The sequence below is a fragment of the Dama dama genome, chromosome 8, assembly GCF_033118175.1.
Source record: "Dama dama isolate Ldn47 chromosome 8, ASM3311817v1, whole genome shotgun sequence".
In the NCBI taxonomy this organism is placed as follows: Eukaryota; Metazoa; Chordata; class Mammalia; order Artiodactyla; family Cervidae; genus Dama; species Dama dama.
Window position 1 is genome coordinate 184,651 of NC_083688.1, and position 17,850 is coordinate 202,500.

Sequence of the window (17,850 nt, forward strand, 5' to 3'; positions counted from 1 at the left end):
GGCTGCCCCGAGCAGCAGTAACAGTCAAGCATCCTGGGAAGGCAGTGATGGCTCCCAGAGAGCCAGGGGCCCGGCCTTGGTCAACCAGCTGCTAGACATGGAAGGGGCCACTCTAAACCCCCCATCCCCACCCTGAATGTTAACACGCACACGCGCAGCCTCGGGGTACCCCCTCAGGAACAAAGGCACATAGGAGCTGTGTCTGCTCCTGAAAATGCCTCCTTTCCTTCCTATCCGGGAAGCAGAGATGGGAAGGGCCCAGTGGCAGGGAGGGGAAGGGCCTTGGAGCCGCCCACCAAGGGTCCATCTCCCCATGCACTCCCTCAGGGGCCTGATGGAGGAGCTGGTGGGGCTTCGTGAGGGCTCCTCGGGGAACCCTGTGACTCTCCAGGAGCTCTGGGGCCCATGTCCCCGCGTCCGCCGAGGCATCCGAGGTGAGAGCTGGGCTCCCCACCCCCAACTCCCTGTGGGAGCCCCCTCGAGACAGCACCCTGCCCAGCCTGCCTCCCGACTCTCCTTGGCGCCTCGGAGCAGCCCACTCCTTCCCCGGGTCCAGAGTTTCCTGGGTGACGGGAGGGAGGGAGGGAGGGAGCGGGGTCTGTCCACCTGTCTGTGGGTCAGACATGCTTGCGGCTGGCTCTCTGCTTTTTGGGAACATGGCCCCCAGGCCTGCTCGCTGGGGGCATTGTTGGGGGCCCCAGGGTGCGCTCGGCATGACCCCAGGATGGCCCCCAGGTCCTGGGACGACAGAGCAGTCTCCTTAGACGCTGGCGTTCTCTCCGCCGTGGACCCTGCGGAGACGCTGAAGAGAGCACCGCTCCCAGGCCCGCACGCCCTACTCCCCCTCTTCCTCCATCAGAACCTCAGGAAGGGGCCGGGGTGCGGGGGGCAGACGGTCAGAGGAGCCCTCCTGGCAGGGCCTGGCACCCACTGTGCTACCGCCTCCACTTGCCACAAATCCTGCCGTCCTTCAAGTGAGGCAGAGCCCCCTCCCAGCCTCCCAGGACTGGCCCACCTGACCCCAGCCCCACACAGCACCTTCCCTCCCTGCCCTCCTGGGCACTGGGCTCTGACAGCTGCCCCCGCCCCAGGTGGCCTGGGCTGGCTGAAGCGGAAGCTGTTCCGCGTGGGTGAGGACTGGTACTTCCTGACAGTCCTCGGGGTACTCATGGCCCTGATCAGCTTCACCATGAGCTTCACCGTCAGGCGTGTGGTCCGAGGTAACCCCCCACCCCCACCCTGCGGACACGCACACCTGCTCTGGAGTCAGGCCTCCTAGCACGCTCTCGGGATACCCGGGGGGGGGGGGGGGGGGGGCGGGGCGGACTGCCAGGTGCAGCGGGGGCGGGGAGGGCACTGGGTCTGGTCCTGGCGTGCTGGGTGACCCTGGGCACCTCCCCGGGCCTCAGACTCCATGTTTGCACAGTGACGAGAGACCAAGTCATCCCCCTTTCTCTGAGCTCCATGCCCACCACTTCCTACTGCCCCCGCTTCCCCTGCCCTGGTCTCAGCTCAGTAACCCTGGCTAGGGCCCTCGTCTAGACCACCAGGCACAGAACATTCCCTCCCCATGCTCCTGCAGGCTCCCTCCACCCGAGGTACCCCTGCAAGGGGGGCGAGGGGCAGGAAGTTGCTCTGGCAGCCTTACAAGGACCTGCAGGGCACCAGACCACATCTGGGTTTCTTACGATGTCCCTGTGAGGGCGTTACCATCAGAGCCCATTTGACAGATGGGGAAAACAGAGGCTCAGCGGTGTTAATAGCTTGCAAAATGTCACTCAGCTAAGCAGTGGCAACACTGGGATAGGGATCCAGGGTCCTGCTCTTCCTCCTCTTGGGGGTCTGCCGCTCACGGGGTAGCCCTGGCCACCTCTCTGTGGGCAGCCTCTGGGCCTGCACTTGAGGGCCAGCAAGTGGGTGTCTGAGGGCTTTGCGGTCTGTGGATGGCTCCCTGACACCCCGCTGTCCCCAGCACACCAGTGGCTGTACCGGGAGATCGGGGACAGCCACCTCCTCCGATACCTCTCCTGGACTGTGTACCCCGTGGCCCTGGTCTCCTTCTCCTCAGGCTTCTCTCAGAGCATCACGCCCTTCTCGGGAGGTAAGCCCAGTCTCCACGCCATCCGCCTGTGTGCCTTGCCCGGCAGTGCTTGCTGGCCAAAGACTGTCCCGTGGGGCTCCTGCTGGGGGATGGCAGGAAGCGGTAACCTCACCTCTTGGCAGAGAAGCCAGGCTCAGAAGAGTCATGTCACTTGCCCGAAGTCACACAGTGAAAAGGATAGATCCTGCCCCAGGTCGCTGCTGGCTCTGCTTTGAGGGGCTCATGGAGGCATACGTCTCTGCCAGGCCTCGCAGCTCTGCCTCCGGTCCAGGCCAGCAGAGGGGGGATACAGGGGTGTGTCACGGGGGCGAGGTCTGAGAGTCCCTCCTAGTTCCCCTCATCCCACAATAGCATCTAGCAGGCCCAGCTGGAGGAAGGTGGACGGTTCACATCCCTTCTCTGGCCCTCAGCTTCCTCATCCACAGAAAGTGAAAAGTGTTAGTCACTCACTCATGTTCAACTATTTGTGACCCCATGGACTGTAGCCCTATCAGGCTCCTCTGTCCATGGAATTTCCCAGGCAAGAATACTGGAGTGGGTAGCCTGTTCCTCCTCCAGGGGATCTTCCCCACCCAGGGATCGAACCCGCGTCTCTTGCATTGCCGGTGGATTCTTCACTGTCTGATCCACCAGGGAAGCCCTCATCCGCAGAATGAGTTTATAAACCCTCACTGACGGGTTTAGGAGACCTGACAAGACCTGAACGTGAAACCCTGTGCAGGGCAAAGGGATAAGGCTAATCTAGAGACGGTCCCTCCCCTTGCCCCTGTCCATCCACCCCACCAAGGTTCTGGAATTCCGGAGCTGAAGACCATCCTGTCAGGCGTGGTCTTGGAGGACTACCTGGACATCAAGAACTTCGGGGCTAAGGTGGTGGGCCTCACCTGTATCCTGGCCAGCGGCAGCACCATCTTCCTGGGCAAAGTGGTATGGACGGGCGTGAGAGCACCACTCCCCCCCCACCCCACCCTCCAGCCCCAGCTGCCTTTTCTCCATCACCCACTGAGACTGGGTCAGCAGGAACTCAGGCCGGTGCCCGCCTGAGGGTGGAGGCAGGCCAGGTCCCCAGAGTGTGACTCAGGAACGTGGGAGATGGGGTGGGGGTTGGGGGCACGCCGTGCCTGGATGAGCTTGGGGGGCCTGGGACCGAGGGAGGGGAAAGGGAGGAGCAGGGCTGGGGCTCCCCTCAAGGCCCGACGGGTTCCCTGTGCCCACACCTCCGGGCAGGGCCCCTTCGTGCACCTGTCCGTGATGATTGGCGCCTACCTGGGCCGCGTGCGCACCAAGGCCACTGGGGAGTCCGAGGTAAGGGGCTCGTGGGAACCCCCTCCATTGGAGGAATGAGAGGGAGGGGTGGGCAAGGGCTGGCTCTCAGCCCAGGACTCTGGATCCCTCCAGAACAAGAGCAAGCGAAACGAAATGCTGGTGGCCGCGGCGGCGGTGGGCGTGGCCACGGTGTTCGCAGCGCCCTTCAGCGGTGAGGCCCCGCCCGGCCCCCGGTTCCCACACCCCGAGTTTCCACACCCCCGGGCTCCCCAACACCCGGCCCCCACGGCCCTGGCGCAGCCCGCCCACTCCGCGCGCCCGGCGCAGGGACCTGGGGGGCAGATGGGGGCGGTCGCGATCTTTCCGCCGTCTTCCGGGAGCGCTGACTGTCCCCGGGGTGGAGGGGCGGCGCGGGTGGGCGCCGAGACGCGCGGCGGTCCCCTGGACAGACTTGGGCTTTGAACTCGGCGCCCCTGCGCGTTCGCGAGCGGTGAGCCCGGCTCTCAGCCTCACTCTCGTCTGTGAACTGGGGGCGGGCACCCTGCCCACCGCAGCGGTCAGGATGGGGGCGCCCCGCGCTCGGCTTCAGCTCAGAACCCGGAGCCGGTGGCTCTGCCCCGGCGGCAGGCTCTCAGCCCCTTGTCGCCCCCAGGCGTCCTGTTCAGCATCGAGGTCGTGTCCTCTCACTTCTCGGTCTGGGATTACTGGAGGGGCTTCTTCGCGGCCACCTGCGGGGCCTTCATGTTCCGCCTGCTGGCGGTCTTCAGCAGCGAGCAGGGTGAGCGCCGCTGGAACCCTGCCCACTGCCCCCTGACCCCTAACCCCGGCCCCCTCCCTCCTGCCCCTTGCCCCCTGCCCCCTGCCCCTCCCCTCTGCCATCTCTTCCCCTCCCTCCCCGCACTCCCCTCCTCCTAGGGGCGTGGAAGGAACTGGCCTGTGTTGGGCGTGAAGGGTGGAAGCCCTCAGGGTAGAAGCGGGTGAAGCCAGTCAGGGAGGCGGGTGGGGAGGAGTCTGGGGCACACCTGCCCCGCCTCCTCTCCTGCCCATTGATTCCGAGCCTTAGGCTGGGCAGGAGTGCCCGCCCTGACCCCACTCCCCGTCTCCCCAGAGACCATCACCTCCCTCTACAAGACCAGTTTCCGGGTGGACATCCCCTTCGACCTGCCAGAGATCTTCTTTTTCGTGGCGCTGGGGTGAGTGGGGCCGCCTCCCGCCTGCACAGCCGCCCTGGGTCCGGGCGGGGCTCTGGACTCACCATGTGCCCCTGCAGGGCCGTCTGTGGCGTGGCGAGCTGTGCTTACCTCTTCTGCCAGCGAAAGTTTCTCGGTTTTGTCAAGACAAATCCAGTCCTCTCCAAACTGATGGCCACCAGGTGGGCCCTGGATGGGGGCTGGGGACCCATCAGGGTGATGCCCCAGACTCTCCCTTCCCGGTCACCAGCACCCCTTTGCAGGCCCCCGCAGGGTCTGCCTCCCCACTTACTGGGCCACCAGCATCAACATTCCAGCCCTTCCTCGCTAACGGCCCCCCCACTGCCCGCGAAGCCCAGGACCTCACTGAGCCCTGTTCCCCCAACCTTGTCTGAGCCCTGGCGTTGCCATTTCAGACTCAGCCCTCCTCCCCCAGGCCGGTCCTGGCAGACAGCGGCCTCTGTCCCGAACTCTCCTACAGTCCCACCCCCGGTCATCCAGTGGTGTGGGCCCGCCCCCCCGGATCACTGCCCTGCTCCTGCCCCCCCATTCCTGCCTCAGCGTCGCCCCCAGACTAGTGGGGCTGCCCCATGGGGTGGGGTGAGGGGAGTCGATGGCTGGCCCGGTGCTGACCCCCGCCCCCCGACAGCAAGCCTCTGTATTCAGCGCTGGCGGCTTTGGTCCTCGCCTCCATCACCTACCCGCCTGGCGCGGGCCGCTTCATGGCTTCTCGGGTAAGGGCCTGAGCTGGGGGGCCGGGGGGACATGCCCATGGTTGTCCACTTTATGCCCATCATCTCCCTGAGTCCTCTCAACACCTAGAAAAGGAGGGCTGTGTGGCGCTTTTCATATGAGGCCATGGCAGTTCCCTGGGGGTTCAGACGGCAAAGAATCCACCTGCAGTGTGGGAGACCTGGGTTCGATCCCTGGGTTGGGAAGATCCCCTGGAGGAGGGAAAGGCTACCCACTCCAATATTCATGCCTGGCGAATCCCATGGACAGAGGAGCTTGGCGGGCTGCAGTCCACGGGCTTGCAAGGAGTCAGACACGATGAGTGACTGAGCACATAGCAGCTCCTGCAGTGACAGAGCCCTTGCCAAGGAGTCCCCCAGCAGGAAGTGACAGCGGAGGGTCTCAGGCCGTAGCGGGGGGCACTGCTGCCCGGCCCCCAGGCAGAACCCTGACCCCCCCTCCCCTCCAGCTGTCCATGAGGGAGTATCTGGACTCCCTGCTCGACAATAACTCGTGGGTGCTGCTGACCCGGAACACGTCCCCACCCTGGCCCATGGAGCCTGACCCCCAGAACCTGTGGTTCGAATGGTACCACCCACAGTTCACCATCTTCGGGACCCTCGCTTTCTTCCTCGTTATGAAGGTGGGCCCCCAGGGGTGTGCACAGAGTCTGGGTGGGCTGGGGTGCCTCCCCATGGCATGCATGCAGCACGGGGCCTGCATCTTCCCCCAGACCCCCTGTCCTGACCTCCGTTCGCTGTGTGGTCCCCGGCAAGTTGCTCCAACTCTCTGAACCTTGCTTTCCTCATCTTTAAAACTGGGGTCGTCACCGGGCCTACATCATAGACAGTGGGGAGGGGAGAAAGGAGAGGCTCTGGTGCAGTGCCAGGCACTCAGTAGGCGCACTGCCAGGGCAGAGGCCCTTCCCCGACTCACACCTTTGCTCACACCAGCCGCTGGTGACGGGTGTGTGCCTGGGCCTCCTCCTCCTCCTCCAGGGACACTCCCCACCCCAGCCGGTCCCTCCTCTGCCTGCTCTGGTCTAGCCGCTGCTAACCTCTGCCCCCATTGCCCCCCATCCCCCCCACAGTTCTGGATGCTGATTCTGGCCACCACAATGCCCATACCTGCCGGGTACTTCATGCCCATATTTATCTATGGTGAGTGTTGAAGGTCTGAGAGGCTCAGGGGACAGGGACAGAGCCGTGGCCGCGCGTCCACCTGCCTCCCCAGTATGGTGCTGAGACTGGTCCCCAGGTGGGGAGGGCGCTGGGAAGCGGGTCAGCCTGGCCCCCGTCCTCACCCCAAGTTTGTGGCCAGGAGCTGCCATTGGGCGCCTCATAGGAGAAGCCCTTTCTGTGGCCTTCCCCGAGGGCATCATGGCCAGAGGGGTCACCAACCCCATCATGCCTGGGGGGTACGCGCTGGCAGGTGAGTGGACCTGGTTCTTACTGGGTGGGCATACATCATGGGTCTGGGCTGGACCTGGAGAATCAGCCAGCAGTTCTGCAGGGCATAGGGAGGTCAGTAGCCTCCTATGAGCCCCGCCCGTCTCTGGACCCCTCCTCTAAGCCCCCACTACTCTTTCTAGCTTCTCTCTGGGCCCTGATGCCCCCTCTCCCTTACTGCTCTCTCCCTCACCAAGCCCAGGCCAGAGGCATTTCCAATAGTAGCCAGTTGTAGCGTCTGAATTATTCCCACCTGAGCCCACGGCCATCCTCACAGCAGCCTTGTCCTCTGCACGAAGCTGTCTCCTAGCCTGAGCCCCACTCCCTGGCTGTTCATGCCCCCACCCCACCCCCGGCTTGCAGGGGCTGCAGCGTTCTCAGGGGCCGTGACCCACAGCATCTCCACTGCGCTGCTGGCCTTCGAGATGACCGGTCAGATCGTGCATGCACTGCCCGTGCTAATGGCAGTGCTGGCGGCCAACGCCATCGCCCAGAGCTGCCAGCCCTCCTTCTATGACGGCACCATCATTGTCAAGAAGCTGCCATACCTTCCGTGGATCCGGTGCCGAAAACTCAGGTGAGCGGTGCCTGCTCAGGTTGGTGGACCGAGGTGACGGTGTCCAGGTGGGCTGACCTCGGTCCTGGGTAAGTGTGGGAGGGGCTGACATACGCTGCTCTCTAGTCTGCTGCTCTCCAGCCCCCCGTGTGACCTTGTGTGAGTCCTTGGCCTCCCGAGCCTCAGTGTCTTCCTGGTCATCAGTCTGTCTTCACAACAGGAGGACAGATGCTGGGGCTCAGAGAGGTGCCATGTCTTCATCCAGGTCACACAGCGAGTCAGCACCAGCTCGGGGGGTCCCACCCCTCCCCCTGCTCCTGCTTTGCGGTCCTCACTGGGGTCTTGGGAGCTGGAGGTGGGGCTGGAATACTAGAATGGAAACAGGCTTTGAGGTCCTCACTCGACCACATAGGGTCGAGCAGCCTCTGTCCCCAGAGAAGCAGGACTAAGAGAGCAGGACTAAGCCTCTGAGACTCCTGGGCTCAAGGCCCAACTGAAGCATGTGCAAGCTGCTGCCTTCTCCAGACTCAGTTTCCCCATCTGTTAAATGGGGGTGGTTACTCCAGTTATTTTAAAACTTTAAAGTTTTTTTTCCCCTCTTTATGCCATAAAGCTTTTCTTCAAATGAAATTCTCCAGGGACAGCTTCTGAATAAAACAGATGAAACTGGAGCTGGTCTTGGGGAGATAGAGATCCAGTGGCTGGGAATCCAGAGCCAGGCCATAGGCGAGTCGGTCCCCAGGCTCCTCCCCACCCTGGGATGTGAGCAACTTTTCCTCCTAGGAATCCCTTAGTCCCTGCCTGCACTGGAGAACCGGCGGAACTCCCCGGGCCCCCCGCCTTGTCCCAGGGTCTGGAGGACACACTGCTCCAGGCCCTGATGGGAGCACGCCTCTGCCTGCAGCTCTCACCGGGTGTGTGTGGAGCACTTCATGAACCGAGCCATCACCACACTGGCCAAGGACACACCACAGGAGGAGGTGGTCAAGGTCGTGACCTCCACAGACATGGCTGAGTATCCCCTGGTGGCGAGCACAGGTGCCCAGCAAGAAGCGGGGTGAATGGGGAAGGGGCTTCCGTCTGCTCCCTCTTGCACCTGGGAGAGTCAGCCTCGGGAAAGGGTGAGCAGGGCCTTGGAGTTGTCAGGAACCTGAGTCGAGACCCAGGCTCTGCACTATGTGACCTGGGGCAAGTCACTGCACCTCTCTGAGCCTCAGATTCCTCATTGGTAAAATGGAGATAATAACCATCCTACCTTGGGGTGCTGACATGTTTATTTATTTATATTTTTTCTGCTTGTAGTCCTTTTCTTTTAAAGGTTTTTGTTTCTTTTTTTTTTTTTTTGATGTAAAGTCTTTATTGAATTTGATACAATACTGCTTTCAGATTTTTTTAAGTTATCTATTTATTTTTAGCACAGGCCCTAGGGCTCAAGGGCTTCAGTAGTTGGAGCACTCAGGCTCAGTGGCCGTGGTTCCCAGTCCCCAGGACTCAGGCTCAGTAGCTGTGGCTCCCAGTCCCCAGGACTCAGGCTCAATAGCTGTGGCTCCCAGTCCCCAGGACTCAGGCTCAGTGGTTGTGGCTCCCGGTCCCCAGGACTCAGGCTCAGTGGTTGTGGCTCCCGGTCCCCAGGACTCAGGCTCAGTAGCTGTGGCTCCTGGTCCCCAGGACTCAGGCTCAGTGGCCGTGGTTCCCAGTCCCCAGGACTCAGGCTCAGTAGCTGTGGCTCCAGCACTCAGGCTCAGTGGTTGTGGCTCCTGGTCTCCAGGACTCAGGCTCAGTGGTTGTGGCACATGGGTTAGTTGTACCCCGGCATGTGGGATCTTCCCAAACCAGAGGCGCAACCCCTGTCTCCTGCATTGGCAGGTGGATTCTTATACACTGCACCCCCAGGGAAGTCCCAATGTTGCTTCTCTTCTTGGGGGTTTTGTTTGTTTTGGCCATGAGGCTCCCTGACCTGGGGTTGAACCCAGACCCCCTGCATTGGAGGTGAAATCTTGACCACTGGACCACCAGGGACATCCTGACATGTTTGAATGAGAGATGAGAGGGGACTGGTAAGGCACATGTGAATCCTAGAAATCAGGGTGGTGTGCTTGGGGTAGAGTGATGGGAACACATCTTCCTCCCAGGAGGCTCCTCCCTCAGCCTTCCCATCCAGTGTTCCCCAGCTGAACCTCCCTCAGTCCTGTCACCATGAGAAAGACATCTTTTCACAGAAAAATGGATGGGGGCCCTTGTTAAAAGACTTGTAAGCTGAATCTTGAGGGAGGGCCTAGCTGGAACATCATTTCCCTCTCGGATAAGTACAGTGTGAGTGGGAAAGATAAGCAGGGGGTTAGGGAGGGGACAGCTATGTCCACTCAGGGACTCCGTCAGCCCATATGTCCCCTTTGTATAAATGAAAAAAGGTGCACACTTGGCAAGCATAGCTTGGCTGGATTTTGGTCCCTACTTGTCCTTTGGGCAGGTTTCTTGGGCATTGAGCAACCTGCACAACCGTATGTGTCATCCGCATACCTAACCCAAGAAGCATAAAGCTATTTATGAGCAGCAAAACTGTAGATAAACCCCTTAAGCTCTATGAACTGCAGGTGCCTCAGCTGGAAAGTAGGGAGGACAGAGTTGTCAGAGGTTCTCATCCCAAATGCCAGGCCCTTCTTCCCACTCAAAGTGGGACACCTATAGCATTATCTCATAGAACATGCCAGATATCCCATTAGAAAATATCTGCACAGGGGTGTCCCCTCGAGAAGCTTCACTCCCTGGAAAATAGACTGAAGTGGTGTCCAAGACCAACTCCAAATCTACCCTTAGAGCCACAGGAAGCAAAGCACTCCTAACTAGCACAGGCCCAGGCTGTGTGACCCAGCTGCTCATCCAAGAAATAGCTTTGTTTTTTGTTTTTAAAGGGGGAACATGTGTATGTCCAGTTGTGACGTTTTTCTTTTACTGGAAAAGGAGCAAAACTGTCAGGCTGTCCTTCAAAATGGAATACTTGCAAACTCCAGTGACTCCCTGAAAGCTTGCGACCCCTCCCCCAACAGGAACAAGGTGGCCTTCTGGATTCACGCCTTCACTGGGAAATGAGGGGCAATGCCCAGCCCCAGGGCACGGCTGTCTTCATGGAGGTGTTCCAGACCTGCTCCTGCTTGAGGCCCTGCCACATGGGGCATTTCAGGGTGGGCAAGTGACCTCCTGGCCCCCTGGCAGCCTTGCCCAGCTGCCCTCAGAAGCTGAGTGACCTTGGGCGAGACAACTAACCTCTCTGTGCCCCTGAGCCTCAGTTTCCTTTTCTGTAAAATGGGCGATAATAGCTCCTGACTCACAGATTGCTGCAGGTTCCCGAGAGTCATGAGAACACCCAACACAGTTCTTGGCACATCACAGAAACCCAGGAAACAGAAGTTCCTTTTTCATAATGTGGCTCTTTCCGTCTCCCTCTCTGCCTGTCCAGAGTCCCAGACCCTGGTGGGCACTGTCCAAAGGGCACAGCTGGTGCAGGCCCTCCAAGCTGAGCCACCCTCCTGGACTCCAGGACAGCGGGTGAGTGCTCACGTGAGGTGTCTGGAGGGCGTGGGGAATCAGGAGGGTTAGCGCAGAGTGGCCAGCTGATCGCCTGTGGTTTGAGAGGGGTAGCCCGGGACAGGGGGCTAGCCTAGGCCCCCATAACCCTTCCCCCATCCCCAGTGCTGCCTCCAGGACATCTTGGCTGGGGGGTGCCCCGTGGAGCCAGTAACCCTGAAGCTGTCTCCGGAGACCTCCCTGCACCAGGTAATGGGCAAAATTCGGGCTGTGGGCAGACCTGGGTCCTAGGATAGAGGGGAGGAACCTGAGAGGGAAACTCTTCAGCAGGGAAAGCTTCCGGTTCCTCACCACAGTGTGGCTCTCTGTTCCTCCTGCGTCTACTTCCTCATCTGTGGAAGAGGCATGCAGTCCCCGCCTCTCTGCCCCTCAGTCCCAGGGTTGTTGGGACATAGAGACTCAGGGAGAGGGAGAGCTTAGGAAGCTGAAGACTCTGGATGGACAGAAATAGTGGTTAAAAGTTTGTCTTTGCATCAAGGCACACGTGGGTTTCAATTCCAGGTCTCCCACATCCTGCCTGTGTGATCTTGGGCAAATTACTTAATCACTCTGACCGCTGATCCCTCCCCGCTGCAAGCACAGAGCCTGGCACATGGGGTCGTGGAGGGACAGAGCAGGTTGGGGACCTAAAGGTGGCCCCACCCTTGTGTCCATGGGCGATGCTGGATGATCCTGAGCGGTGAGGCCCACTGATCCCTTGTGTGGACTCTTGGGACCCCTGCTGGTCATATTGGACATTGCAGGCCCGCCCCAACTGCCCAGCCCTCCCAGGCTCAGAAACTGGCTCGGCAATGGCTCAGAACCAGCAGGGAGCAGGGGCAGCACCAGGACAGAGCCTGGCAGGGCCTTCATCTCCGCTCAGGGCTCGCTCAGGGAAGAATGAAGCCAGACGGGTGGGTGGGAGCCTGTCCTCCAGCGCTTCCTAACCCCCCTCCTCCAGGCACACAACCTCTTCGAGCTGTTGAATCTTCAGTCCCTCTTCGTGACGTCTCAGGGCAGAGCTGTGGGCTTCGTTTCTTGGGTGGAGGTACCGTGGCCTCAAGGATGAAACAGAGGGGAGAAGCCACGCTTGAGCAGCCGAGGGGCGGTGCGGGGTGGGGGGCACCAGTAACCCACAGTCGCATTGGGAGGGGCCTCATGGGACTTTGATGAGCCTCACTTCTGGCCCAGAGGAGCCGGCCACATGGTCCAGCTACATCTACCTTATCTTGTGGCTACTGGCCAGCCCTGCCATTACCTCTGGGCCTCAGTGACCCCATCTATGCAGTAGCAAGGCACTGGCTCTAAAACTCGCTCCAAACTCAGCCCTTAGGGGAGGCAAACTATACTGCAGCCTCCATCTTCAGTCTCCTCTACACTCTCCCCCTCTCTGCTCTCTGTTCTAGTTGGAGAAAGCAATTTCCAACCTGACAAACCCTCCAGCCCCAAAGTGAGCCAGCCTGGCCGGATGAAACAGCCACTCAGCTACCCCCGTGAAGGAAGCAGGGCAGAGACCCTGCCTGTCTCCCCCACGAGAACACACCCCTCTGCTCCAGGCCAGCTCAACTCCTCGGCAAAGCCGGCAGCTGACTAGCAGTGAGGAGGACCCCACAGTCGCCATGTCCCATTCTCATGGGGCAAGTGCCACATGTCCTGAAAGACAGATTCCACCCTGGGAAGCTCAGAATGTGAGACAGCAGAAAGCCGCCACGTGGTGGGTACTGCAAGAAAGCATCAGATTCACAGATGAAGAGCCTGCTGTCCTCTGTCAGCAAGGGCAGGCACAGGTGCCCTCTGGGGGCTGTGTGACTCCCAACCAGAGGCTTCCAAGGCAAATAAAGCCGGCTCCCAGAGCTGTGGTCCGCGCTCATCTCAGCATCTCAGCATGCCACCTTAGCGCCGCACCTGCGCCAACCCCGACTGAGATCTCGGGGGCCCCTCGGTGGCCGTGTGGACATTACAGGCCCGGACCCTGGTCCCCCCACTCCTTGCGCCCCCTTCCTGGCAGGGAGCTATGGGGTAGAGGGGGTTCCCACTGGGTCTTATGATGCCTGTCCTCAGGGGTACCATGACCCTGTGATCCAGTTACCTCCACTCCAGCCTCAGCCTCCTCCTTGGCTGAGCCTGGGCTGACAAAGTGGGCTCCCCATATGGGGCTCCCCGGAGTCCACAGAGCCTTAAGCCTCATCCATGGGGACCATCTGGGCTGCCAGCAGCAGGGTGACCGGTGGTCTGTGTGTTGAGGGGTCGGGGCCCTCTCCCGCGAGCCGGGAGCCCAAGGACACGCGTCCCCTGCAGAGACCAGGCCAAGGTCATCCAGGGAGGATCCACCACTTTAATGTCTGCTGAGAACCTTCCTGCAGGTAGAGGGGGGAGCGAGGAGGGGAAGCAGGGCCCCGGGGAGCAGGTCCAGAGAGTGAGGGGCCGGCAGACACCCCAAGAGACAATCCCTATGAAGAGCGCTGAGGAGCAGGGGTCAGCGCTCCAAGGAGCCGCCGCCTCTGATGGGGCTGGAGCACAGGCAGAGGGCTGAGCTTGGGGCTGAGCAGGGTCCCCACACTCATCTGTGGCTGTCAGCTCCTCTGGGCAGTCTGCCCGGGTGTTTGCTGAGAGTCCTCGAGCCTGCCTGTGGCAGACACCCTGAGGGGAAGGCGCCCTCCTGAGCCAGGTAGAGAGGCGGAGGGGATCACAGCTCCCACGGGGGAGGCGGAGGAGGTCCGGGAGGCAAGGAGCGTCCACAGGAGCGCCGCCCCACCCCACGCCTGCCCTCAGGGATCATGAGACACCCACCCAGCACCCGGGGTCCTGATGGCTCTGGGCTGCCCACCGGGCACAGTGGGAGCGGCCCGGCCCACCTCAGTTATAGAACACCTCGTCCTCCTCCTCGGAGGGCGGGCCGCCATCCACGAAGCGCGGGGGCCCCTGCAGGCTGGCCCCCTCCTCGGGCCCCAGGGCCCCCGGAAGCCGTGGCCGGAGCTGCCTTGCAGGGCTGGAGGGCTCATCAGGGGAGGGCCAGCTGTCGGGGGAGGAGAAGGCCAGAAGACTGTCATCCTGCGAGTGGACACTCAGAAGGCTATCCTGGAGGTAGATGCTCCCCAGGTCTGCAAAAGCAACGGGGGGCGGGGGGTGAGGTTGGAGCTGGGAAGACCCTGCCCCTCGCCCTCTCTTGGGTAGGAGGCAGGGGCAAGCGGCAGAGGACCTGCTTCCGAATCCTGCTTTATCAGCGCCAAGCTGGGTGGCCTTGGTCATGTCACTGAAGCTCACTGAGCCTATTCTCCCTGGGTGATGGCATGGTGGTGGCAGTGAGCAGAATGGTTAACAGCAGACTCGAGCCAGCCTGCTGGCCTCAAGTCCGTCTGTGCTCTGAGAACTGGGCCGACCAACGTTCTCCCCAGGCCTCCACCCCTCCCTTCACTCATGTCAGGAGGAGGAGCCACAGTGGGTCTGCGAGCTCCACCCGGGACCCAGGCTCCCTGAAGCCCTCAGGGGTAACTGGGGTATCTACAAAGGTGACTGATGGTGCCTGAGGTTGAGGTTCAGATCCGGATGCCTCCAGCGTGTGTAATCTGAGGCTTCCCTGGTGGCTCAGTTGGTAAAGAACCGCCTGAAGTGTGGGAGACCTGGGTCCGATCCCTGGGTCGAGAAGATCCCTTGGAGGAGGAGATGGCAACCCACTCCAGTATTCTTGCCTGGAGAATCCCATGGACGGAGGAGCCTGGAGGGGTATAGTCCACAGGGCCGCAGAGTCGGACACGACTGAGTCGCACACACGACTGACTAGCACACAGCACAGTCTGAGCCAGTCTCCTTTTGGCTGCGCTGTGCAGCGTGCAGGACCTTAGTTCCCCGACCAGGGATCAAACCCATGTCCCCTGTAGTGAAAACGCAGAGTTTTAACCACCAGGGAAGTGTCTGAGGCAAGTCTCCTGATGCCTCAGTTTCCCTTATTTGTAAAATGGAGATAATAACGGCTCTAGTTCTCAGAGTGTCACAGGATAAGTTGGAATAACACATGTAGAGCACTTAGCACAGTGAGCACTTGATTCACGTTTTCTGTCACCTATTTATCATCTAATCTATCACCTCTCTCTCTCTCTCTCTGTGTTTCTCTCCTTTATGCTCATGGTGCTCCAGGGGAAATGGGCAGGGCAAGGATCATCAGCCCCATTTTTCAGACGAAGAAAAACTAAGGCTGAGGGTTGGGGGGGCTTCTCTGAGGTCCCAGGGCACAGGCAGCAGAGCAGGCCTGTACGCCGGCCCTGTGGCACCCCACCCCGGCCCCCAGGCCGTACCCTGGAGCTGGAGCACGTCCAGGGGGCTGCTCTCCGGGCGTAGCTCTCCATCGTCCAGCGAGGACCAGGCGCTCAGTGTGGCCTCCGTGATGGCAAACTGCTCGGCAACCCCTGTGGGCATGGACCCAGCTCATCGGGAGCACAGAGGGTGCGGGCGGGCAGGCACCACATGCTGGTTCTGGAGGCTGCCCATCCGTGGTCCGGGGGATCAGAGTTCCCATCAATGCCCCCAACACTCAGCACTGTATTTCCCTGCCCAGACCAGTGGTAAAGAACCCGCCTGCCAATGCAGGAGACATAAGAGACACAGGTTGAAACCCTGGGTCAGAAAGATCCCCTGGAGGAGGAAATGGCAACCCACTCAGTACCCTTGCCTGGAGAATCCCATAGACAGAGGAGCCTGGCGGGCTGCAGTCCGTAAGAACTGAACACAACTGAAGTGACTGAGCACACCCCGACAACGCACGGGGTGGGGGGACCCCGGGGCCTTTCAGGACCAGACCCGGCCAGTCCACCCCCCCGCCCCCGCCCCCGCCGACCTGCAGCAAAGCGGGCCTCACGCAGCTCGTCCGGGAGGCGGCAGTAATGCTCGTCGTCCTCTGGGGGCAGCTCCCAGCCCGCCCGCTGGGCGCTCCAGCCCTTCCACTCGATGAGGTGGGCCACACGGCCACGGGCCATGGCCGTGGGCTTTGTGATGTGGTCCTTGATGCTCTGCACCACCCCTGCGGGGATTGAGGGCGGCTGAGCCAGGGATCTGACCCAAGGCTCAGCTCGGTGGCCCCACCCCCAAGAGCCCAGCCCTCCCAGAACCTCCAGCTGGTCCAGTGGCCTGTACCCCACGTCCCTCCAGAGCCCGGGTACTCAGAGTCCCACCCCGCAATGCTCATACCCACCCAGCTCCTCATACCCGGTCAATGCTGCGTCCACGCCCCGCCTGCCCACACCCTCCCACACCCCGAGTCCCCTTGCACAGACGTTCCCCACCCACCTGCAGGCCCCACGCCCTCCCAACATCCTGCTCCCAGGCAGTGCTTCCACCCACCTGGCCCTTCTTCTCCAGACCTGCCACACCCCTCGCTCCCTTCTGACCAAGTTCACACCCGTTTGCTCAAGGAGATTCACTCGTGGATCCTTCCAGACCCACCAGCTGTCCCTTCCTCCAACAGCTAACAAGCTTGGGGACAGTGTCTCCTGTGCCTGGGACACTGCCTGCTCTGCCGAGGGTGAGACCTGTAGCAGGCAGGGAAGGCTTCCTGGAAGAGGTGGGCTGGAGGCAGGCTTTGAAGGCAGTTTGGATTGGATAAAAAGAGGCAAGGCTGGAGGCTATTTCAGAGATGAGAAGAGGATGAAGACATAGAAGAGTCTGGCATGGATCCAAGACTACCAGGGGGCAAGCCACGGGGCAACACTGGGAACAGGGTGGCGGAAGAGTCTGGGAAGCCCAACAAGGTCCAGACTGGGGCAGACCACCCCTCTCCTTACGGCAACAGCATGGTGACGGGCAGGAGAACGGCACAGGGCGGGCCTGCCGTTGAGGAAGAATGTCCTCACTGGAGGACTAGGGCCAAGGGTGGGCATTAGGGGCCACTGAACGGGTCAGAGAGGGACAGGACAGGGTGGGGAGATGGGGAGCAGGGCCTGGGGTGGGGGGGCTCTTGGCAGCAGACCCACTGGATGATGGGCAAAACGTTGTCAAGGACGATCCCCAGTATTTCCTCAAACCCAGGCTGAGAACAGATCTGCGGATCACTGGCCCCAGAAAGCAGGACATGAGGAAAAGCAATATTTAAGAAATAAAGGTGACTTCCCTGGTGGACCAGTGGCTAAGACTCCACGTTCCGAAGGCAGGGAGCTCAGGTTCGATCCCCGATCAGGGAACTAGATCCCACATGCAACAGCTGAGCTTCCTCATGCCACAACTAAGAACTGGCACAGCCAAATAGACAGATATTTAAAAATAATAATTCAAAAAAAGCTAATGTTGACTTGCTTTAGGAAAAAAAAAAAAAAAGGAAGGAAGGAAGGAAGAAAGGCATCAGTGAAGGAAGCTGAAACAAAACTCTGGGAGAATGGGAAAGACGAAGGTCGGAAAAAAGACGGAGGCCCCCAGGTTGGGGAGCGCTGGCAACTGGAGGTGGTTTCTGGAGGGGGTGGTTCAGTGGCCCCTGAGGGGCAGGTGAGGTAGAGGGAAGGGGTTTCGGGTGGAGGAAATGGGAGGCAGCTTCTGGGGGGCTGCGAGCGACTGAGGACGTAGCAGCCTGTGAGCAGAGTCGGCTGAGCAGAGCCCCGAAGGCCACGCCAGGGCAACCACACCCTGCTGCTGCAGGCACCGGGGCACACCTGTGCGCACATCTGCACCCTCGGGAGCCTTGCCCTCAGCTGTGCCACCCAGAGAGGCCTGAAAGCTGGGAGTCCTCCCGAGTGGCAGCTGACACTGACAGATGGAGGAGCCGTGTAAAATCAGCCACGGCCTCAGAGCACCACAGGTTCCGTGGGTCAGACTAGGAGAGATGAGACCTGCAAGCAGCCCTCTGCCGAGCCCCACCCTTGCCCTGACCTGCTCCCCTCGCTCCCTGCAGGCTTCCTTCACGAACAAGCCCTCAGTAAATCCCCAGCACAATTCCCCTCTGCTCTGCTCTGCTTCTAGGGAACCCGTCACAAGTTGGCTGATTTCATCTGCTGCAGAGAGGCAGGAAGACGA

At 60.9% G+C, this 17,850-nt stretch overlaps 2 protein-coding genes across 2 annotated transcripts in view; one reads left to right on the forward strand and one right to left on the reverse strand.

Moving 5' to 3' along the window:
- The first annotated feature begins 334 nt into the window (after positions 1-334).
- On the forward strand, positions 335-12,727 carry LOC133060525 (chloride channel protein ClC-Ka). The gene is made up of 19 exons (XM_061147987.1): positions 335-434; positions 1,092-1,220; positions 1,973-2,101; positions 2,889-3,028; positions 3,329-3,406; positions 3,500-3,578; positions 4,020-4,145; positions 4,476-4,560; positions 4,638-4,739; positions 5,207-5,291; positions 5,759-5,932; positions 6,380-6,449; positions 6,610-6,720; positions 7,101-7,314; positions 8,198-8,331; positions 10,751-10,839; positions 10,984-11,067; positions 11,819-11,905; positions 12,264-12,727. Exons 1-19 carry the CDS (start codon positions 335-337, stop codon positions 12,309-12,311), a joined length of 2,064 nt encoding a protein of 687 aa, XP_061003970.1. The 3' UTR covers positions 12,312-12,727.
- Positions 12,728-13,234: 507 nt separating this feature from the next.
- Positions 13,235-17,850, reverse strand: part of FAM131C (family with sequence similarity 131 member C) — a 23,868-nt gene continuing 19,252 nt past the window's right edge. The window contains exons 5-7 of the mRNA XM_061147806.1: positions 15,689-15,871; positions 15,150-15,260; positions 13,235-13,958 (exon numbers count right to left, since the gene is read on the reverse strand). Coding sequence (XP_061003789.1) covers positions 13,714-13,958; positions 15,150-15,260; positions 15,689-15,871 — 539 coding nt within the window. The 3' untranslated portion in view covers positions 13,235-13,713. The remainder of the gene's footprint in view (positions 13,959-15,149; positions 15,261-15,688; positions 15,872-17,850) is intronic.